Source organism: Diadema antillarum, unplaced genomic scaffold (assembly GCF_040938485.1).
Source record: "Diadema antillarum isolate AM-2024a unplaced genomic scaffold, OU_Dant_1.0 scf00000003, whole genome shotgun sequence".
In the NCBI taxonomy this organism is placed as follows: Eukaryota; Metazoa; Echinodermata; class Echinoidea; order Diadematoida; family Diadematidae; genus Diadema; species Diadema antillarum.
This window is the reverse complement of record NW_027270892.1, coordinates 4,300,729-4,325,000: the sequence shown is the minus strand read 5'-3', so window position 1 is coordinate 4,325,000 and position 24,272 is coordinate 4,300,729. Positions and strand designations below refer to the sequence as shown.

General features: G+C 39.8%; 1 protein-coding gene across 1 annotated transcript in view; it reads right to left on the bottom strand.

Annotated features, from left to right (window-relative positions):
- The window catches only part of LOC139736974 (uncharacterized), a 23,771-nt gene extending 933 nt beyond the window's left edge, over window positions 1-22,838 (bottom strand). The window contains exons 1-12 of the mRNA XM_071647680.1: window positions 22,748-22,838; window positions 21,005-21,099; window positions 18,810-18,936; window positions 16,904-17,002; window positions 14,457-14,598; window positions 12,248-12,396; window positions 10,614-10,817; window positions 10,123-10,284; window positions 8,977-9,258; window positions 7,890-8,276; window positions 7,209-7,354; window positions 1-6,866 (exon numbers count right to left, since the gene is read on the bottom strand). The exon at window positions 1-6,866 is cut by the window's left edge and continues 933 nt beyond it. Coding sequence (XP_071503781.1) covers window positions 4,566-6,866; window positions 7,209-7,354; window positions 7,890-8,276; window positions 8,977-9,258; window positions 10,123-10,284; window positions 10,614-10,817; window positions 12,248-12,396; window positions 14,457-14,598; window positions 16,904-17,002; window positions 18,810-18,936; window positions 21,005-21,099; window positions 22,748-22,838 — 4,185 coding nt within the window. The 3' untranslated portion in view covers window positions 1-4,565. The remainder of the gene's footprint in view (window positions 6,867-7,208; window positions 7,355-7,889; window positions 8,277-8,976; window positions 9,259-10,122; window positions 10,285-10,613; window positions 10,818-12,247; window positions 12,397-14,456; window positions 14,599-16,903; window positions 17,003-18,809; window positions 18,937-21,004; window positions 21,100-22,747) is intronic.
- Between the last annotated feature and the right edge of the window lie 1,434 nt (window positions 22,839-24,272).

Below are 24,272 nucleotides of genomic sequence, written 5' to 3'. Positions count from 1 at the left end.
ATAACTTCAAAAATGTACCTTTATATGTAGTGACCAATGTATCATTTAAAAGGTATTATTTTGTACTTTCTGACAGAGACCGTATTTCAAAATCTTCAAAAATGGACTTATCAGTTTTTGCAAACAAACTCTTCATATGTTACAGCCTACATCTGATAGAATTCTGCCTATATGACATGAACTGTACATTATAACAGAAAAGTCACAGTTTTGATGACATTTTTTTTTTCTACGAGACCACACAAAACCACACATGATTTGCCATTTATATTAATACAAAACATTGTATATCATATACTCTCTCTCTCTCTCTCTCTCTCTCTCTTTCTCTCCTAAACCAACCACAATGTATGGTTTTCTATCAACAATGCCTTGGAGAATGTAAACATCTGTACATCACAAAAACTAAACAAAAACCTCTACAGAATATATTTTATTTTACAGTTCTCTCTACTGTTACACTTAAAAGACATCAAACTTTGGATAATCACATTTTTATTACAAGGGCCCACAAATCATTCACAGTACAGAATGTCACCACACACATTCTCTAGGCTCTCTATAAACACAACTCCAATAGTTACAATTCCTGGTCTGTATTCCACATGGATCATTGCTATGGCAACTCAACAATCATAATCAGAAGATCAGTGCTTAGAAACATAGTTCCACTCCCAGAAATCAGCTTACTGTATACTTCTATTGCAGATGACATAATTCACACATAAAAACTCTCACACTTTAACATCCACATACCATTTTACTCGACTTACAACTTATCAAATTCAGTAAGTACATTCGGATTCCATACATGATTTTTCTAAAAGAAGTGCATAATATTTCTCCTTACTGACATGTTTTCAAAGTGAAATTCTGGCCATTCTTATGACAATGAATGCATCATACGATACTAATGCTGATCAAATCAAAAGCCAATCAAAAATCACCAGTAGGTCCAGCCTAGTACGGCATCTTTACAGACACAATGAATGCACAGATATGTCTATCATCTCAATGTATGTGATAGAAATGCAGAAATCTCTTTTGAGGGATACACAAAACCAATGAAAATATTGGCTATGCACTAAACAAATTTAGTAGTACTGATGAATATCTGCTGCGTACCATTATAACAGCATAGATCAGAGAAATTCTGTTCTAGCCTTTTCTCTTTATAATACATGTACCAAGGTGCATTGGTTCTAGTATCAAGATATTACAAATCTTAGTGTAAGTGGCACAAAGAGTATGTAGTACTGAGTCACTTTGGGTTACTGTAACTAATAGAAAACAGCTGATCACAACCTAGTTTCATAAATTTGAAGAATTTCAAACAAATATTTACATGCTGCACTTAATCAGTGTTACTGTGCAACAGCTAGGGATGAGTACGGACAGAATACTGAAACTTATTCTATTTGCTATCATAACAAAGCTTTGGCACTTTTAGAGGCTTCTGGGAAACACTGCATACAACCACGCAATGGGGGGTGGGGGAATTTCTGCCGCAAGAAGAATGTCAGTCACAAGAGGGCGCCAATCAAACTGGTGACAGTATGAGGATGACTCTCATTCACTCTGTACACAAAACCTCATTACAATGTATTTATTTATTTACATCCGACTCCCTTGTTTTCATGGTCCCACCTCCATATGCTCTAACACATTTCTGCAAAGTTTTGTCTTGCCACCAGACGAGATTACGTCGATGGCAAACTATGTGGACAGCTGTCTTCAACTTGATGCCAATTTGAATACTGCCCTCTATAGATTTAGAAAAATAAACCCCATAATGCCACTTGGTTATCTCTTGCCATGACTATGTCATGACTAAAAGAAGGGAAGAATGCCTTTATCCTGTGCTGATGAACTAAGTTTCTGGTAAACAGCTACATTCATAAGAGTGATTTCTGTAGGAACAAAGAAGAATGATATGTATTTATATTTGCACACTGAAATTCAATCATACAATGTACATGCTCATGCCAACATGGGTCAAAGTTCAACATAGAAGTACCTGAGGAGAAACATATATACATGCATTACCAAGGACAAGACAGATCAGCTTTGCCTCATTTGCCCTCATTTCTCTCTTCTGCTCTCTCTCTCTCTCTCTCTCTCTCTCACTCTCTCTCTCTCTCTCATACGGCAATTCATGCTAGCATAGTTCAATGATAGATTTACACTCATAAAAATAAGATTTGCATCACAATTTGCCATCAATAGCATATTAGACTGAAATTTATGTACAAAATGCTGCACAAAACAGCCAAGGAAATCTGACGAACACTCGTCCACAGTATCACAATTGTAATGCTACAAAATATATTACAAAAATGAAAGTACACAATACCCCATCATCACAATCATTTTGAATGTTTAAATGGATAGAAATTACCAACTGCATTTTTTTTTATAATTGCAATGTAACAAGTACATAAACATCAATTATCAAATTTGTTTTGTACACTGAATTATCTCCACACAAACATACATTATTAGAAAATTTGTACAAACAAATCAATAATCTTGGAATGATGCTTTACTTTTGGAAAAGATATATACATTCAATCTTTAAAAAGGCACACAGAGCTTTAAAGTAGTCAGGTAAATTCAATGATATGTTGGTCAATTTTTCTTAAGGTTTAATAGCAATAATAAAACTTATATCGGGTGTAATGACACAGGCTTCTGTCTTTTTGTTGGTACATCTCTCCACCTGCATTGATTCTAAAGGCCGCATATGAGTATATTGTTTCAATAACCAAAGCTAAAAGCAAATCTATTACATTCTAAAGTAATCATACATATACACACTGTAGCCATTCAATCGATCTTAAAGTTGTTGCTTTTGGTTCTTACATGGGAAGACATAATTCTTTGGGGGCACAAAGATAGACAGCAGACTTCCCAACCTTTCTGACTGAAAAAAAAAAAAAAAAAATAGGGATGATTTGGCCCAAATGTAGGAAAGAAAAAGCAGTTCCCATAGGAGTGTGTAGTAAAGTTATGAAGATAAATAGGAAAGAATGGATTTTGGAAGGAACATGGTATCTTACCAGTAGCTGAGCTTATCAGTTTGGAGCAGTTAAGATTACAAGCCTAAAGGCCTGGTATCATTATGCTTTACCCAGTCAAAACAGTGACTGTTTCCCACCGAATGTATCCCTCAGCCAATAATTAAGAGTGCATGATCGGCAGTTCGTCTTAATAATGATTAAACAATGCACACATCAGCATTTGTAGAATCATCTCTGATAGTAGAAATGGTCAAGAAGAAGATGAAAATGTACAATTAAGGCCCCTGAAGGACCCCTTCAACCCCCTCCCCTGGGTCCGAAGGGGGGCACCTGTGATTCCTCCATGAGCAAACTTGAAACTACAGTCATCAATGTACTAACTCACAGTATTAACTACAGCTCTATCACTAATGGTTCCAGAGAAGAGAAAATTGTAAGATTCCTTAATTTTTAGGGAGTTTGGACCCCCTTGGGGCCCCCCAGGTGGGGCATGGTGCCCATTTGAACAAATTGAGATCCTATTCCCCAAGGGATGCTCCCTGCCAAGTTTGGTGAAAATCGGTCATGGGGTTCTCAAGAAGAAGATGAAAATGTAAAAAGTTTACGCATGATGATAAAGGACGATGGATGGCGGATGATGCACAATGCAAAGACAAAGAGTGATTGCAGAGACTCCAACTCTCCCGTTGTTGACTTGAGATCTCCCGCCGAAAGCCCATTTTTGCTAAATCTACCGTTCTCCCACTTGAGATTTAATTTCTCCCGCCCTGGCTCTGTGTCTCCCGCTTAAAATGATTTCTAACTTAGTGTCAACGTATGTTGAAAAATAAAGCCTTAGATAGCACGGAGAGAGCATCTAGAATCCTAGAACTTTGCGCTTCGCGCACATCAAGTTAGAGTCTCCCGCTTGCTAGGGATTTCAGGCGGGAGAATCTCCAGATCAGAAGGTGCTTGGGGTTGGAGTCTCTGTGATCGTAATAGTTCCCTTGAGCCTGCGGCTCAGGTGAGCTAAAAAAAGAATCTTCAGGCACGGCAAAGATGTGGATGACATATTGAATTTTTTAAGCATTGATCTTGACCTCTGAAACTGAGCATGTCCACCCAAATGACAACAGACACAACTTTGTCAACTCATACTTGTATATAACATGCCAACTTTCATTACGATATTTCAAGCAGTTTTTATGTTACAATGTCCACAAATTGAACAGAAGGACGGATGGAAAGACTTACGAAAGGACAGATGGACAACCACAAACATAGTACATCTGGGGACACTTCATGGCAGAGGCATGAAACTTTTCAAACTATAATCCTTCAGCCTTCTCAGCTGCTACCAATATCATCTGTCTCTGTTTCCTACATAAACACCATTCAAACAAGGAATGACTCTGTGTCTGTCAGGGTTGACCAACTGTGGCCAAGGGAACAGATCGCTGTATCAGAGTTACAGAGAATCCTCAGCTTCAACAAACCCCTGCAGAGAGCAGATTACATTGTATTACTGGCAACGTGTCTGAATCAAGCAACACATGACTCAACATACTACAAAGCAGTTTCGCTGTCGACCATATTCTTGTGGATTGGTGACATTGGTAGATATCGCATTTCCACTTCACTGTTACTCGAAGTATTACTGGAGTACCCATTGTCTGGGCAGTAAGGGACGTAGTCCGCAGATAAAGAAAAGTCAGTCAAATTGGACTTAGTTGGTACTTGATAGTCTGCTCCAGTGCCTGCTGCACTATGTTCAAGGGAGTGTTTTCCTCCAAGCTTATCGTGACCCCTCCACTGGACATACCCTTGTTGCAGAGTGACAGTCTTACCCACACTACTATCTGAACCCTGCACTCTGAGTTTTCCCTCATCTAGCCTACTACTTCCAGCAACTTGGCTACTGGTGATTTCTCTGTCGCCTTCCTTCATTTGCAAATCTGCTCCAAGCTTGTCAGTGTGGAGGTCTTGGATGGAGTTGTCACCTCCTGTCTCCGTGGCCATCTCTGAGGGCGTGCCTCCAGTCTTGTCTTCCAGGGTCTCTTTCCCAACACTACCAGTCCCTTCTTCTGAAAGCCTGTCTTCACACATCGTGGCTTCTCCCTCTGTCTCCGTCTCAGAGTCATCAGAGAAGGCCAGGTTGGCGTAGTGTAAGCACTCCTCCGAGTCTGCCCCTGTTTTTGTCATCTCCCTGGAAATGAGTCCAGATTCACTGATGTACCCCGAGGATGAGCTGGATGATACAATGGACTCGTTTCTGGTGCGCTTCATCTCATCAACGTCCTCTTTTGGCTTGTCCTTCACCATGTCTCCCAACGAAGGTCCACAGTCTTCTACCAATGTGCCTTCCTTGTACACCAGAGACTCCAGCGAGGGTAGTATAGAGAGAGAGGGTACAGGTGACTCTGGGGATTCATCTGGATTGGCGTCCTGCAGATTGTCTGTACCGGCATTGATGTTACCTTCTGTGCACCATGGAACTGGCATTGGAAATGGCATAGGTGTCTTGGAACAAGGCACTGCACATCCTGCCCTGACGTAACTAGAGATGGACTCAGAGAAATCTTGAGAGAACCCTTGAGGAGATACAGGAGATGAAGGCAGAGAGAACAACAAATCCTGCCCAGAGACATAATCACTGATCTCCCTCGCATTCGATTCTAGCACTAAGGGTGGGATGGAGGGACGGGACAATGGTTGCTGTTCATATGTTTCTTCACCCTCAGGATCTGCACTGCTGTTTTTGTGCAAGTCAGTGGCTCTCAAGCCCTTGGACAGGTTTGCGATGCTTGGTAAGGACTCTGTTGTCAGAGAAGCAGGGATGAATGGCGAGGATGGGGCCAGGTTTTTTGTCTCTGCAGCATCACCCTTGGGCAAATTATCCTCAGCTTGCCTGGCTTTAAGGATGGACAGCTTGGTGTAGACAAGGCTATCCTCACTCACATATCCCAGAGAAGAGGACTCTTGTGTTGGAGTGGACTGATGACTCGCATCACATCTCGTTGCAACTTCCGCATATGCCATAGACCCTGACACGTACCCATTATCTAAAGCCACACCTACCAAGGCAGGGCCTGTCTTGGCAAGCCCTGGGCTCATGGAAGCACCCAGCACAGAGTAGGCCATCTCTGATGTTTCAAAATTACCAACAGCTGCTAGCTTCGGAGACACCATTATCAGTCTGTCATCTAGCTCTTCATTGAAGTCATCTGCCATTGTAAAACCTTGTTTCCCACTTCCTATGCCCTTGTGTGGATACTGAAATGAACTTTGAAGGGTGTCGGAGATGTTGGGCAACCTTTCTTTTCTCCTGTCATTCTTGATACTGTCTATCCCTGATGTGGACATACAGGCATCAAAACCATCATTGTCATCATCATCATAGAGGCCCTGGACAATGGCTTTGGTATCCTCTGAGCCAAGCAACCCTTTCTCAGCGATGGGTGGAAGCAGGGTGACGCCTTCACAGCTTGACGAGGACGAAGCCAACCGTCGGCCATGGTGGCCTCTCTTGGACCCAGCATCCCGAGGGGCGCACAGCTCATGGTGGTCTTTGGTTACCGTGCACTGCATGGGGAACACTTCATCTCCACTCAATGATGCCAGCTCATTGTCATTTGGCGAGGGAGGGACACCACTGTCAATGCTGAGCGTTCGTGTCAGAATATCCTTACTACCAAGCTCAGCGTCACTGGATGTCACCATGTGAATTGTTAGGGTAGGACCCCTAGAGAAGTCCTGGAAGTCTTCAGCCACTGTAGCCACCTCAGGGTTCTGTAATCGACAATTCCCAGGGATGACATCAAATGTTTCCTTCTCTGGCTCCCTTCCCATCCAAAGTGGATGCGAGCTCTGAAGAATAAATGCAAGGGATAGAAGGATTAGAGTCAAAAACTTTACAGTAGCATTCAGGTGAGTTTGTGCTTTGATGTAAGTTGCCAAGTGGCCTAAATTGGCATAATGACAGGATGAAAAATTCCTCACACAAGATAATGTGCGTGTGCGTGTGTGTGTGTGTTGGTCAAAAGAAGATAAAGACTGAGCCAAGGTCGTTTATTTTCTTGACATAAAAGGTCAAAGGTGCTCTCAACATTACTGGAAAAATATGCAAGATTTATAAAAACATTTATGCATGTAAGAAAGACAAAGAAAAAAAGAGATAGATCGATTTGAAGTCTGTGCTGGAATACTCACTACATATCTGTTCTTGACAATGTCCTTGTAAGCAGGCTCGGGCCACGACTTTCCAAGCTTGGCTTGGACCTGGTAGAGGCACATCGCCAGAATGAGAAGGAGAATTACCCCAGGGAGGATCAGCCATAAGAATGGTCCCAGGTTGGCTAGAGATGTGAAAAGAAAGTCAGCATGAGTCAGAGGACGTGCTCTCAAATCCTCAAGGACTTTCACAGAGCTCTTTTATCATCAAGTAAGCATATGTGTGAGGAACCACAAAATTCATATGAGTTTGAGAGACAAAGCATTTATGCATCTTTCAATTTACAGCAACTGTGAGAAATATCCATCTGACTGAGCTTTGAATCAGGGACCAAATCCTGCTTTATGTTGCCTGGATTGACTTACATTTGATATTTGACTAACATATCACATTGCTGTCATAATTCTATGGTCGTTGCTCTTGTACCTGTTAGGGTGGTAGGATGGGAGGAGTGTAATCTTTTTCAAGGACATTACATGTGGCATTGGACCCTTGACCTTATGAGTGGGAGTGACCTTATGAATGAGGGGAAAGACACCCCTATCAATCAATACTAAATTGTGACAATTGCAGGCCTGTGAATAAAACACTCTCAAATCTGCCGAACACTCTGCTGATTCCCCGTAACAATCTAGTCACCAACAGCGTGCTGTACTCACTGGGTATTGGTTCACATGCTTTGTAGTGGGTAGAGGCAGGGGCACCAAGCAACGTCTTCCCATTGTGGATGTTCACTGCCAGGACCTGGAAGTTAAAGTTGGTGCCTTGCTCTCCGGCCTGACTACAGTCCAGAGTGAGCTCAGTGCTGGTGCCCGACACATTTACTGTCTTCCACTCATCAATGTCATCGCCAGACTGGGTGCCTACTAGCATCGACATCCAGTACTGCGTTACGCTGGGTTGAGTGGATGTCTCAAGAGCTTGCATGCGGTGCGAAACCTGGTAGTAAGTGATTGGTCCGTTCGGATGGGACGGTGATTCCCAATTAAGCCGCACTGCATCGTATCCGGTGCCGGAGACGGTTAGGGACTCTGGCTGTTCGGGGACTGAGGAAGCAGCAGGAACATGGCAGGTCTTTTAAGAATTCTTTACCAACCGTGCATCACTCAATTAAAGCAATCACCTGTCTGATTCACTATGGACAAGCAATATCCATCGATGACTCTGTACCAGCTAGATACTACAAGAATTCAACATGACTTTGTTATTCATAATAGAATAGTTTGTCAACTAACACTATATACCCCTAAAAATTTAATTAATTCAAGCAATGTATAATGCTCTTTGCAGTTTTCATAGCCATTTAAATCTACACACAATGAACTCTTAATCAAGTAAAAACTACAAAAATGATCTATATCCTGATTGAATGAGATTCAGGTGTAAGTCCATATATATACACGGAGATGGGCATACACTGGTTGGACCAAAACAGAGAAAGCTACCTTAGTATATCATCAGTGCTACACACGACACTTTAATAAGAAACTTGGCAAGATCCCTGCAACTCAGAGCTATATAACCAAATGCTATGGGAAATACAACATTCTACATATACCTAGTATTATTCAAGAGATCACGGTCAATTTTGATCCATGATGGCTGGCAAATACATTGGTAGGCCCTACTGCTTTTGAAGTGTATAGTAAGATGGTAAAACCAATGATATTCCATCTCGATCATCAGCTCCTAAAGGCCAGGTATCAAACCCCACCCCTCCCATTGAAAAGTCACCCCTCTTCTCACCTCCTATGTCAGTGACTTGGACTACTCTGTCTGATAACTCCCCTCCTTCAGTGGTCCATGCCTGTACTTGAAGTGAGTAATTTTCATGACCGTACAGTCCCTCCACTGTATAGCTGAGGTTCTCCCCCGCCATGTATTCATGCTTGTCCGATGCCACATCCCCCTCAAGGAAGACCTTGTAGTACTGGATGATACCATTCTTGATCTGCGGGGCGGACCATGCTATTCCAATGCTTGTGGAAAATACAGTGGTGACCCTGACGTCCACTGGCTGACTAGGTCCTAGAAATGGTAATTGACAAAAAACACAGACATGAATAATTGTTTTAAAAAAATACTCACATTTAAGTCTGTCCATGTATGTTTGTTACTAAACATGATATAAAACTGTGTTTAATACAGATTTAATGCTGTTATTGCCCCCCCCCAAACAACTAATTTTCAATGAATGTTCATTATTTGAACTCCTAACCAATTATATGCTAGTACATAGATGATAGATGTCTGTCCAGTATTTTGTATATATGTCACCCACAAAATTCTCATTTTGGCAAAAATTTGAATAGATTGACGCAATACTTGGGCAAAGTTATTTCTCATTAAAGTGTTGTAAATGATCATATTGTATTGGGGAGTCATGCACATTGGAAACACAGTATAACCTGACATTCTTGAAATGTACCCTTTTACCACGGAAATACCAATATACTGTAGCACTTGTCCTACCACTGATCTATGAGGGATATGTACAACTCGTTAAACAAAGCTCATGAAATGATTTGAAGAAATTATCTTCAGTTAAATTGATTCTGCAATGTTATTCCTAAGCAATTCCTCTTTTGTTATAATGCAATATTTGTCTCATGATTAGTTTTGTTTTGTTTTGTTTTGCCATAGAGGTCCAGAATGGCTTCATAGTCATGTCTGTACCAGCTAAATACTTCCCAATATTCTTCAAAGATGATAATCTGGAGATACACTTTGACTTTAATGTAAATTTCATAATAGCCTTGCTTACAATAAAGTGTATAGCGCATTGACTTGCACCAATTTTGTCAAACGTCCAGCTCTAAGTATATGTTTAAGCAATTAAGCAAAGTGTGGTGTGGTACTTGCATATCACACCTTATACTGCCATTAACTGACCTCTCTGGCTGGACGTTCCAACGGATGGATGGTCACTCCTCGGTCCCTCACCCACACTGGTGTTGGCCGACACCCAGACGAGATACTGGGAAAATGGCTTTACACCGGTCAGTCTCACTGGTGTAGCTTCATGCAGTCCAAACCTTTGTTTTTGGACCGGCTCTGGGGAAGACATGAAAATAAAAGCACACATAGTCTGCAGCTCTTATTCGTAACCTGAAATCCGAAAGACAAACGTTCCACAATACATTCAGATACAGTTACATGTATAGCTGTGTCCAGTGACCGAAAGCTTAAATTAAAGTAGTCATGTATGTACTCAAGCAAATTCAAGTGTGTATTATCAATGGTAAATGACCATAACATACATGTCTACAATTGCTTACCTTCAAGTTGTGAACTACATAGTTATTCTGCCTAACAAGCAATAGAGATTTCCCCCCCCCCCCCCAAATTATATTTAACAGAAAAAAAAGTACAAGACTCCATACCAGTGCAGTTTGTTGAATTCCATGAATCTGACCATCCTGGGACGTCCCCACTCTCTGAGAGGTCAACCAGGAGACAGTAGTAGGCCGTGTGTCCGATGATCACCCCATGGGCCTCCTCTCCTGGCACCTCGATCCAGTCCAGCTCCAGGTTGTTGGTTCCAGGAACTGCCATCACAGTGAGGTTTGTCGGCGCTGCATCGGGCACTGATACCGGCGAAAGGTCCAATGGAATCAACATATTGGATTGGATTTGAGATGGGGGAAGCCTTCAACTCACAAGTAATCCTTTAATATACAGCTAATCACATACAGCTAATCACATGACATCACAAAGCGGGCATTGTGATGTCATAGGCATTAACTTGTTTCATCATCTTCAAATGATTCAGCACATGTCTGTCTATGTAATAATTACTTTCTTTCCATGCATAGTCCTGACAACTTTTCCACAAATTTTAAACTCTCACATCTCCAAAAATATACAGCAGCCGGAGAGACAAACAGAAAACTACCATCCTGAGTTAGTGTACTGTAAACGTGGATATTTTCGCGTGACTAATTTTTCGCGCTTGGCCTTGTAAGAAGAGTTTCGCGTGTTTTTAATTCCGCGGAATCAAGACATCAAGCACTGGAACATATGGCGTGCAAAAACATTCACGTGCTTTTATTTTCGCGGTAGCTTCTGGTTGCGCAAAATGCGCGAAAATTTCACCACGAAAATTTCCACGTTTACAGTATTCACTCATATTCACTCTTATCACATTCTTCTCCAGTGGTTCTCAGTCATCTACAGCTATTACAATTGCTATCATTGGTGTGATTGCAAGGTACATAAATACTATTCTACAACATATAATTTCTGCAGCCCCATCTCTCTGGAACGCTCTTCCACTGAGGATCCGATCAGCAGAGACCATTGAAACATTTAAAAAGCTTCTGAATCACATATGTTCGCATCTTGTTTTGATTGAATTTTCAACGAATTGTTCATTGGTGTGTATATCTCTATCTCTTTCTTCTTTTTCAACCTTCTTATGTACAATTATGACTACGATGTATGCTATTCTTTTCATAATTACGTCCCTCTGCGCCTCAGAATAGGATACTAGATCGAAGGCGCATTACAAATGCTGTACTTATTATTATTATTATTATTATATAATTCAGAGTGCAGTCAGATGCTGTGAATACTGAAGCAGGTAACGTTCTTTATCCAATATTCAAATAGAAGTTTTGACTGAAACACAGAAGTTTTCAGCAAATTGTGTGAATTTCTGTGGGTTGATGACATTTCCACAACATCGAAGCATCTTGAAGGAGCTCTATCCCTTCATTCTATTTTGAAGGGGACTGAAGCCTGCACATTAGAAAATGTATAATGACTCATCCAGTTTTTATTACACTTTACAATGAAAAATTTCAAATTCAAATCATCCTGACGTAATCACTAATCACAGCAATAATGACACATTGATGAATAAAAGCTAAAATAAACATACATTCTAATCTCACTGAATTCCATGAGTTAATACTAAGAATGATTATGATGACATTCATCATCATCATCATCATAATAGTAATAACAACAACAAGAATGACATCAAATCTTTGAAGCAAACAATTAGCAAGCCTACCCCATTCTGCTGTTTTATTCTGCACTTGTGACGATCGTGAACTCTCCCCCTTTGAGTTTGTCACGGAAACACGGAAGTAGTAGAGAACGTATCCCTTCAGCTCATCAATGATGACGGAATGATCGTTGGGAGACACCTCTCGCTGGTACCTGTCATTTGAGGGCAAGGTACAAAACACATTAATGATACTATAAACCAGAAACATTTCAACTGATTGACAAAGTGCCCTACATTGACGTAAAAGGGCAATCTGTCAATCAGTTGCAATGAAAACATCTCGACGGAAGAATTTCATGAATTTGAATAATTATGCAGTAGCCGCTACGTGCTTTGAGGATTAGAACCAACACTTCCTGTCGGGTGAAAGCTCGGTGGTCTAGTGGAGATGACGCCTGTCCGGTGATCAGGAGGTCGTAGGTTCGAATCCTGCTCGAGTATGTACGCCCATGATTTTTTTATCATGGTTACTACTAAAACACTGATCAATTTAGTCCTTATTTACGCCAATATCGGGCAATTTGTCAATCAGTTGCAATGGAAGCATCTCGACGAAAGAATTTCAGAAATATTTGTGGCATGAAACTTGTGTGAATTGCCACTGGCATTCAGAGCATTTTGTAGACAAAGATCTAGCGTGCATTCTACTTTTCCCAATCTTAGCTTATTGCTAAGTTCACAAAAGCTTCATACATAAGGATATTTCTGGATCATATTAGAGTAATGTCATCATGCTTTATGCATATCTTCTTCAGCAGAACTCCTAACTTTTCCACATACACACATGCACCGACCCACACACACACACACACACACACACAAACAAACATTTATTTAACAAGGCAAGTGCCATAATGTGTCTCGCCCATTCGCGCACAAGAAATTGGGCACTTAGAGTTCGTTGACCCCTGCCTGTGACGTTTGACCTTGTGGTGATCATCCACTCCCCAAGGGACATCTACCATCCAAGTTTAGTCACAAACGGACCAATGGATCAAAAGTTATGACCCATAATAGAAGCGCGCCATAAAAACTTAACACTAGGCTCTAAAAGATCGTTGATCCATGCTTGTGACCATTGACCTTGTGGTGACCATCCACTCCCCAAGGGACATCTACCATCCAAGTTTGGTCACGAATGGAGTTGTGGATCAAAAGTTATGACCCATAATAGAAACGCGCCATAAAAACTTAACATTGGGCTCTAAAAGTTCGTTGATCCCTGCCTGTGACCATTGACCTTGTGGTGACCATCCACTCCCCAAGGGACATCTACCATCCAAGTTTGGTCACAAACGGACCTATGGATCAAAAGTTATGACCCATAATAGAAACGCGCCATAAAAACTTAACATTGGGCTTTAAAAGTTCGTAATTGACCCATGCTTGTGACCATTGACCTTGTAATGACCATCCACTCCCCAAGGGACATCTACCATCCAAGTTTAGTCACAAATGGAGTTATGGATCAAAAATTATGACCCATAATAGAAACGCGCCATAAAAACTTAACATTGGGCTCTAAAAGTTCGTTGCCCCTGCTTGTGACCTTTGACCTTGTGGTGACCATCCACTCCCCAAGGGACATCTACCATCCAAGTTTGGTCACAAATGGAGTTATGGATCAAAAGTTATGACCCATAATAGAAACGCGCCATAAAAACTTAACATTGGGCCCTAAAGTTCATTGACCCCTGCCTGTGAGCTTTGACCTTGCGGTGACATTCACATATGGTAAAATGTGAAACTTTGTATGACCCCTCTTCCCTTGGAGTTTGATTGCAATTGAAGCCCAGAGTAAAGAGTTATTGAAGTTTTTGTAGCGTTACGGACAGATGACGGACGGACGGATGGACGACGGATGGACAGACGCCGCAGGCGATCCCTTAGTCTCCCCTCACCTCCGGTGGGCTTGACAAAAATTGACAAATTCCTTATACTTGCAACAGGTACGTAGGAGGTGAAAAACCAAATTATAAGAATGGAAAAAAAAATTCCAGATCAAAATCATCATTTTGGTTACCACGAGTATTAAAGTGAAACACATAGCAGTGTAGAATACATTGGCAATTCTATGTTTGCCATTTATGTCACTACCTGTGAATCACCAAAGATCACAGTAGTGTAGTGAATGTACATGACTCCCCGTTTAACCCTAATCAGGCAGGGCTTTTTGGGAGGTAGCCGGGAGGACCAAATCTTTAGGACTTACTCCAAGTCCTGATCCGTTGCCTTCGTCCAGTAGACAGTGTATGCAGTGATGTAGCCCTGGACCACAGTGGGCTCATCCCAGCTCACCAGGATAGACTGGTGTGATAGTGTCTTGGCTGCAACTCCAGTGGGTCTCTCTGGTGCTGGAGGGGGTAGAAAGGGTAACATTTCAACTGACCTGATACTACTCACACTTTGTATTGGTTTAAAAGGGATACTCCTCTCAATGTCCAACCAAACTTTAATAAACACTGCTGAGTACAGAAATCAGACACCAAATAAGATTGTTAGAGAACTAAAAAACTTTTTGCTAGATCTAGATGTGCTCAATCAATTTACTACATGCCTGCACATTATATGTGACCGTGCACCTCAAAACGAACATAAAGTCGCACGCACTGATTTTGCGTGAGGACTGAAAATAAGTGAAATGGGTCAACCTAGCCGAACTTGACTTTTTCATATTTTCTGAAAGAGCGTGTCTTCTTTTACATTATGCTAAAATTTGGGATCATAAAACGGGCACGAAAGTGTGTTTTTTAGCAGTTTATCTCAAACATTTTTGGTAGAATAGTGTGATTAGGTGTGTCTTTAGAATCCCTTTTTCATTTCTGAAAAACCTTGTCCACACTCTTCACCTTCGACTCTAATAACTTTTGAAAGGATAGGGCTACTGCTTTGAAAGTTGGCATTAATTATGGACAGAATGTGTTAATGAGGCATGCTTAATTTCAGTTTAATCTGATAATCCCTTCATTGTTGTTACTCTGGTGGTTTACTTCCTGTTTTTTGTCCCATTCATTGCACAGCCAGCACGGTTTGGTAAAGATTAAGCGCTTGAATAGACACTGCACTTCAGAGCCTCTTTTCTCGGTTCACACTTTTCCTGAGTTTGTGCTTTCTTTCCAATATTTAGATAGGTTAGGAGAGTCCATTTGATTTGAGTTATACCTCATTTTAAAGCTTAAGGTCTGCTCTTTCAGAATATGATCTTAACTTAAAATTCATGCCTGGCGACTTTTTGTTTGTTTTGAGGTGCACTGTCACATATGGCATTTCACTCCCCCCCCTCTCATTTGATGATGAAGTAACAGAGAGATGTAATGATGTATTTGAGTAACTAAAAGAAAAGGATGCAGGCTTCACAACCTTTCCATATGCATTCACAATGATTTATTTTGGTAGTGGCCTTGGGCCACAAATAAAAATTAAGTCAGGCCACCAAATTCTGAAAAGGTTTATTGTTTGTTTTGTTTTGATTTGGTGGCCTGATTAGTCAAGTAAGTTTCAGAATGGATTGTTACATTTGTATGTCCCTTTTATTTCTGGCCACTACATTTCTCTTTAGGGCCCACCTAATTCTCATATTTCAAAATTTTAGTGGCCTGAATGGGCACATCAAAGAAAACACAAATTGTGTCAAGACCTGTATGCATACAGTATATCTATATCACATGTAATGCAGTCCTTGTTGGGGGGGGGGGGGGGGGGGATGAATAGGCCCCAGACATACAAATGTAATAAAGCTGGTAGAAATGAAATAAGATACTACAAAGTCCATCACATTAGAGATAACCCTTCTAACAGGTGACAGGCACATTACCACCAGATTGCATGCTTGTTTACATTCTCCACAATGTGACTTCTTTATTTCTCTCTATTGCTTCCTTGTTTGATTGCCTACACTTCAGTAGATATTTGTGCTTGTTGAGCTGCTATGAATTAGTTATCATCAGCTAAACCTAGCTTTGTGTTGTGCTTAGGATGAAGGTATGCACTATATGTATCCTTTAATGTATAGAATACAGTGTACTTCACAAAACTTGACTTTGATTCTGTGTACATGTGGGTGTATGTGTGTGTGTGAGAGAGACATACACACACACATTATGTTGTTATAATAAAATCTGTGTTATGTTGTCATGAATTAATTGACATATTTTAATCATATGAAAGAGAAAGAGGTATAAAAGATTGAAAAAAACAACCAAAAAGTGACTGTGTGAACATGGCTAATATAATTGGGATGTTTCTGTTAGATCATTGCATGGTTTCACATAATACACTCACAAAATTTGGGGATTTCTTTTTACAAGGGAATGAACGGCTGTGCAACAACTTCATCACAGATGTTTCACACCAATTTGCTTTACTCTCCAAACTTTAACAGACTAGTTCATAATTTTCTCTTCTCCCCCATCCCCCCCCCCAAAAAAAATATATACATGTACATATATATATATATATATATATACATTTTTTTTTTCACTGATCTACTTCCCTGATTCTTCTGCTGTTTTCATGATGAGCAAAAATAATACCAGGATGAGTTTTTCCTTTAAATGTGGAGTGGCCCTGTACTTGAAGGCCCTTGAAAGTTCTCCAAGAGGAAAGGGATACAGGAAGGCATAAGAAGGAGCTTCCGTTCAGACGCTCTCCACCACTTACTTGACGTCATGTCCCCAAGAACCATTGACTCCACTGGGCCCAATCCCTGGCTGTTGTATGCTTGTACTTCCACCACATATTCACAAAACCTCTCCAGCCCTTCAGAGATGAATGAGCATAAAAGAAATAGTAACAAAACTGGTGTGCAAATGTGAGATAGCGTCCCACTCTGACACAATGACAACTTCAGTACAATACATTACAAGACAACTTTATGCAATAAAACACACAGCGATCAGTCATGAGGTTTACAGTGAGAGTCTTGTGCTTTGAATTTTTGATGTATATCAACTCTTAATGATTAGGGAAGTGATATGGTTTAGTTGGTAGTGCATCTGCCTCCAGATCCAAGGGTACTGGGGTTCAATTCCCTAACCTCACTGTGCAATGTTGTATGTATGCATTCCGCCCCCTCTGGTAATTAGTGGCAAAACTCTATGTACCTTGGATAGGACATTAAGTGGAAGTCCTGTGTGTGAGTTAGCCATGACTTATGCACATAAAATATCCCACTTTATTCATTCATTGCAAAGAGCCACACAAGAAAACGGGCGAATGATATCGACCCCTCGTGGTTTGCCTCAGGTGACTAGCAATAGTCAGCAAACAATATCAACCAGACACATTGTGCCATACACTTGAATGAATTTTAGAGAAGAATCAGACAGAACATGCTAACAATCACTGACCCTGTCCTTCCTCCTATCACAAACTAATTATTCACAATGACTAAAATAAATCAATACTAGAAATGTCGCTATGGCGACTGGTATGCCTCCACCATGATGTATGATTCTCCTTGTAGGTCTAGATAGTACATGTGGACAATGTGTGATTACATTTTCACAAAATTGACTAAATATTAAAATGATAAGTTTGTCACAAATGTGTTGAATGTTCACCTTCCTTGACCTAGGTTTAATTGGATGAAAAGGAGAGCATGTATGATTTGGGATTTAAGGACTTTAACTTTGACCAATTCATACGTTTATGCATTGAGTAATTTCCAAGGTATGGAGAAAAAGTGCAATTTCTGTATCGAATAGTAAATTGTTACCATTTTCATCTGGCCTTTGCCCCTAAAATTCATAAGATAATCACTGTCAGGCAGAACATGCATAAATATGTAGAAAGTTTAAAGATAACTTGAGCCACTTCCGAGATATGGAGGAAAAACTTAATTCAGCACTTTCACTTGATCTTTGACCTTTTGACCTTTGAAGCAAAAACAAAACAAACAAACAAAAACTTTCCAGAGAATCTCTATTAGGTTATACATGCATACACCAAGTGTAAGAAAAAAAAATAATCCTGCTGGCATTGCATAAACATGAGGGAAATAGTAAAATTTTGAAGTGTTGCCCTTGACCTTTGACCCCTGACCTTTGACCCCATGAACCCTAAATTGTCTAGATAATCACTGCCAGTCAGTACATGTATGTTCCATGAAGATACACCGTGTACCTCGAACAATTTCCAAGGTACGGAGAAAAAAGTGAAGTTATAATATTTTTACTTGACCTTTTGACCTTTGACCTCATGACCCCAAACTTTCACCAGAGAATTTCAATCGGGTAATACATGAATACACTAAGTTTCAAGTAAATATCTTCAGGCATTGCAGAGATATGGTGGAAATAGTGAAATCGTATGTATTTGACCTTGACCTTTTGACCTTTGACCTTGAGCATGTGCACCCAAAAGTTGATAGGCACAACTTCACCCCCTAATACACATACATGCCAAGTTTCATTAGGATACCTCAAAAGGTTTTTTAGTTACGCTTGCCACAAAATTCATTACGGACGCACAGACGAAAGGACGGACGGACGGACGGACAACCCGAAAACATAATGCCTCCGGCACCACTTTGTGGCGGAGGCATAAAAAACAATTTTTCTCTCACCCTCAATATAAGCTTGAGTTACATTGACAGTGTAGAGTCTTGTCCTGTTGTCTCGGCACCCATCTGGTTGGGGAACTCGCACATTATATCCCAAGATGACACCTCGTTGCTCAGCTTCCTTCAAAGGCTATACGTTGCATCGGAGTCACCGACAAAGCAAAGAAAGTTGACAAATGTGAGAAATGAAGATGACAGATGATGTTTTTCATACATTAATCTCTTTTTTGATAAAGATGATGGTGATGAATGAACAAAAATAATATTCATCAAAACGAAGACAATAATCATTGTTACTATGCTATTACAGCTTAGTATAAAAATATATTATGTTTTACACAGTTCATAACATCTTTGAATGGTCTTTATGTTGCATGTTAAATTTGTACCAATTGCAATTATTCCACTTCTTAATGCAAAATGTTTGGCTTGCATAGACAAAATGCACATCAGAATTTGAACATAAAAGTAAAAAATATACTGGAGCAGTGTACCAATGGCTTGGCCCATGTTACTAGTAAACTCTCATACAATGCATAGACTTGTTCACTAACACATTGATCAATATATTTTGCTACCGAAGGAGTCAAAAATTTTGTTTTTCCTCCTGAATACTGTTTAACACTTTAAAGGACAAGTCCACCTTCATATACATAAGGATTGAGAGAATGCAGCAATATTAGTAGAACACATCAGTGAAAGTTTGAGGAAAATTAGACACTCCGTTCAAAAGTTATGAATATTTTCAGTATCTGCGCAGTCACTGCTGGAAGAGAAGACTACTACAGTGGATGATGTCACATGCGTACAACTACATAAGGAAAATAAAAAGAATATTTCGCAAAACTTTACTTTTTGAATAAAGTGCACATTTCTTTGACTTGCTACTGACGTATGTTAAGGGTAATATTATTCCCCCTGCCTTCTGAAAGAGAGAAGTCAAGTGATCTTTTGTTATGCGAGAAAAATGGAAATACAGTTGAACCTCTCTTATCCGGCCTCCCTTTATCCGGATCTCTCTATTATACGGACGCAATCTCGCCGTGATTTTTTTAAAAAATAATTACGGGAGGAAAGGGGGATTCCCAACTCCTTGAGAACTCCTACACAAACACACATGAATTACATATTATTTCCAACATGATTAACATACATTACATCAAAGTTCCTTCCAAATTGCTTACCTTCAGACTAACATCCCTAAACATCCCCAAATATAACAATGAAAAGGTTGCAATATACACATTACTACATGTGGTACTACAATGGGCTACATCAGTATTACATTGTGTATGTATAACATGTATAAAGCATTGAGTCTCCCATATCCGGCCAAATCCCTTATCCGGATGAGCCCCGGTCCCGACTTGTCCGGATACGAGAGGTTCAACTGTATGTTAATTTTCTTTATTCTTTCTTTATATCATTGTACTCATGTGACGTCACAAGCTATAGTAGTCTTTTCATCCTGCCGTGACTGAGCAGAAACTTCAAAAAATCATAACTTTTGAACGGATTGTCCAATTTTGCTCAAACTCTCACTGATGTGTTCTACTAATATTGCTGCATTCACTCAACCCACATGTCTATGAAGGTGAACTTGTCCTTTAAGTCCACTGGGCTTACATAGTTTTTGCTAAATTGAGCAATCACAGAGTAAGTCTAATGCTTGTCAGGAACAACACAAGTGACTTGGAAAAGACCAGAACCCTGTTTCATAAAGCTGTTCGTAAAGTTACGAACAACTTACGAGCGACTGGTGATCAGTTCTTGTGCTGAATTATTGAAATTCTGATAAGTATAGTACAACAGAACTGATCACCAGTCGCTCGTAAGTTGTTCGTAACTTTACGAACAGCTTTATGAAACAGGGCCCTGGACTAAAATTTTGGTACAGTGCTGTATAAGAATAATATATATTGTACAATGGCCAGGTAAATTTGACTTTTTAAGTTTCACCTTTCAAAAGCGTCATATGATCATCATCATATCTATGATCTGTATTATGAATTGTCTCCTGCTGTTTGATAGAAAGGCAAACTACAAGTCCTATTATCTCTAAAAATAAAAATGTTGTACAGTTATTTTTAGTTACTTTCTGAAACTATAAATTGGTTTTGACCAAGCCCAAAATTAAACTGTTACCCTCAACAAATCCCTCCCCCCTGAAAACCTCGCCCTTCTGGTTACCAACTCACCTCCCATGAAATAAGAACATTTCGCAGGTAGAGGCTGTCTTCAGAGCTGTTGAATTGTTGCTCCACTCGCAGGTTTTGGACTTTCCCATTTGGCTCTAGAAAGGCAGGCAAGAAGTGTAGGAATAAGGTGCTTGTGATTCTCAATTGATGATCTACTTTCTTTTGACAGTATGAACAACAATTGTCTATCACACTGACAACATAACTTATTTTAGCTTAAAGGACAAGTTCACCTTCATAAACATAAGGATTGAGAAAATGCAACAATATTAGTAGAACACATCAGTGAAAGTTTGAGGAAAATTGGACAATCGATGCAGAAGTTATGAATTTTTTAAATTTTTGTGTTGGAACCGCTGGATGAGGAGACTACTACAGCTTGTGAGTCATATGCGTACAACAGTATAAAGAAAATGTAAAAGAAAATTCAACATATTTTCACTTTTTTCGTATAATAAAAGAGCACTTGACTTGCCTCTTTCTAAAGGCAGGGGGAATAATATTACCCATAACATTTGTCGGTAACAAGTCAGGGGAATGTGTACTTTTTTCAAAAGATGCAATTTTGTGAAATTCTCTTTATGTTTTCCTTATATTGTTGTACGCATGTGACATCTAAGTTATTCATACACTGCAGTAGTCTTCTCATCCAGCGGGTACTGCACAAAAACTTCAAAAATTCATAACTTTTGAACGGATTGTCTGATTTTCCTCAAACTTTCTATGATGTGTTCTACTAATATTGCTACATTCTCTCAATCCTTATGTTTATGAAGGTGAACTTGTCCTTTAATGATCTTTTGAATCCAGACACTGGAAAAGCAATTGTCTGCCAATGATATGTGAAGACACTTCTAGTGAGAACAATAAAATTTCTGGATTTTCACATCAAGCAAAAACAGTTTGATATACATACATCTTATCAGAACATCTTACACTGTATTCTCAGATTACGACAGATTGCTTGAAGTAAATCAATAAATCAAAATTGTGACCTTCATTGACACCTTAAACTTGTCCTTTATACAGAACCATTGTGCAGTAATGCATGTTTACCTAGTTTTAGTAAGTTTATGCATTGAGTAATCTCCAAAGTATTGAAGACAAAGTGTAATTCCAGCATAAAATAACAGAATTTCAGCAGTCTAATCTGACCTTTGACTCCTGACCCCAAAATTCCCAAGAGAATCATTGTTGGGCACCACATGCATATGTACAAAGTTTAACGAAGGTACCTAATTTTAGCATTTTCACTTCACCTTTGACCTCATGGTCCAAAACCTTCCCTAGAGAATAAAATAAAAAAAACCTTCTGGTATTCCAAAGATATAGGTGAAATAATGGAATTTTAAGAATTTGACCTAGACCTTTGATCTCTGACCTTAAGCATGTGTACTTAAAAGTTGATAGGCACAACTTTATCTGCTCATACATACAATGTACATGTATGCCAAGTTTCATTACGATACCTCAAACAGTTTTTAAATCATGCTGTCCACAAAATTTATAACAGATGGACAGAAGGAAGGGTGGAAGGACAGATGGACAGATGAATGGAAAGATGAACGGACAACCTGAAAACATAACACCTCCAGCAACACTTCGTGGTGGAGTCATTAAAAAAAAGTAGCATGACAGTATCTTGGGAGAAATCAAAGAGGAATAACCATATGGTCACACATGTGACGAGATACTCAACCTACATCCATCAACCCAAATTAAACCACAGAGGTTTTAACTTACCACTCTCTGCTGTTCTAGCTTGTTCAGAATCACACCAGTCTCCCCACACAGTGTTGAAAAGCAACTTTGCGGACACCTGAACGTCATACATGGTGTGGGGATTGAGTCCACCTATACTGCACAATGGATTGGGTACAGGCTGCGGGCAGCAGAACATAATAAGAAACAATTTACAGTGTAAGAGGTGAGATTCTAGGGGCTTGCACTAAAAATCCCAGAGCAGAAAAAGGCACACTCTTTGCAGAGTGAAATGCCATGAGAATGGAAATCTTTACATTTTAACATCTTTTTCATACGCTCATAGTCATCACTTTTGTACTTATTGTCATTACCATTATGATATTTAGTGCTGATACAATCACAGCAATGATTATGCTGCTTACACTACTACCACTATATGGCTGCTAAAGCAGATGATTACTTTTACCATTATCAATATCATAAGATCTACTGTAAAAGTATAATTCTTTCGCGTACAGAAACTTTCGCGGTTTCCATCGGTGCCGACTTTTTCGCGTGTGTTTAAATTCGCGGTTGGTAATGATAGCGTTGTAACAAGCAACGGGTTCAAAACATTTTTGCGTGATGTTAAATTCGCGGTTCAACCTCAAAGCGCGAAAATAAAACCACCGCGAAAGAAACCACTTTTACAGTATATTAGAAATCATCATCTTCATTAGCATTGCCAATATGATACTATTTCCAGCATTTAAGCATACTTATAGCATGATAAATTCCATTTATCATATTTTGTAATATTGACATTATAAAATATCTTATGTGGAAGGAAAAATGTATTAACATGTTCTGTTTGAGATGGAAAAAATAAATGAAAATGAAAATGAAAATACTTTGGCTGCTGGACATCCAAAAATATTTTGGCAAGTCTCTCACTCTTACAATGCACAGACCCCATGCAAAACAACACAAGGCTGCCTCCATCATTCACAAGAAATGGGGTAGAGAATTTTGCAAGATATATTGTAATTGTGAACTCCCACTGCTTAAAGTGAAAACTAAGTTTCGGTAAGTGCCTGAGAACCCGTTTAGCACCATTTCATTTTTTCTTGCAATATATCGAAAGAGTCCACTAAGAAACTTACCTAGCTGACGCGGTTTGCCGGAATGATGAGTCAGTTTGGAGTATTTTGTGAAAAATAATAATAGTAGGAAAACCGACTTTTATTCCAGAAGGCTCCAGACTAACTCGTTCTCGGGAAAAATTCGACCCTACTTCAGACAACTCACAAGCAGTTCGTGATCGCCACATTCTACTGGCCACTGCATAATACCAAATGAGGCCTATAACTGAATGGACAGTGCGTGCTAACGTAATCCTGTACAAAACAAAACAAAAATGACAGCGCGATGTCCTCAGTTGCTGAGACGCGCGGTCTTTGGAGTTTTTGTTGTTGTTTATCATGCGCATAGGACAACACTGTACAATCAGAGGGACAACCATTACAACTCATTATCCCGCCGTCAGAGCGAAGCCGAGTTATCCCCGAGTCGGAGTCTAGCCTGA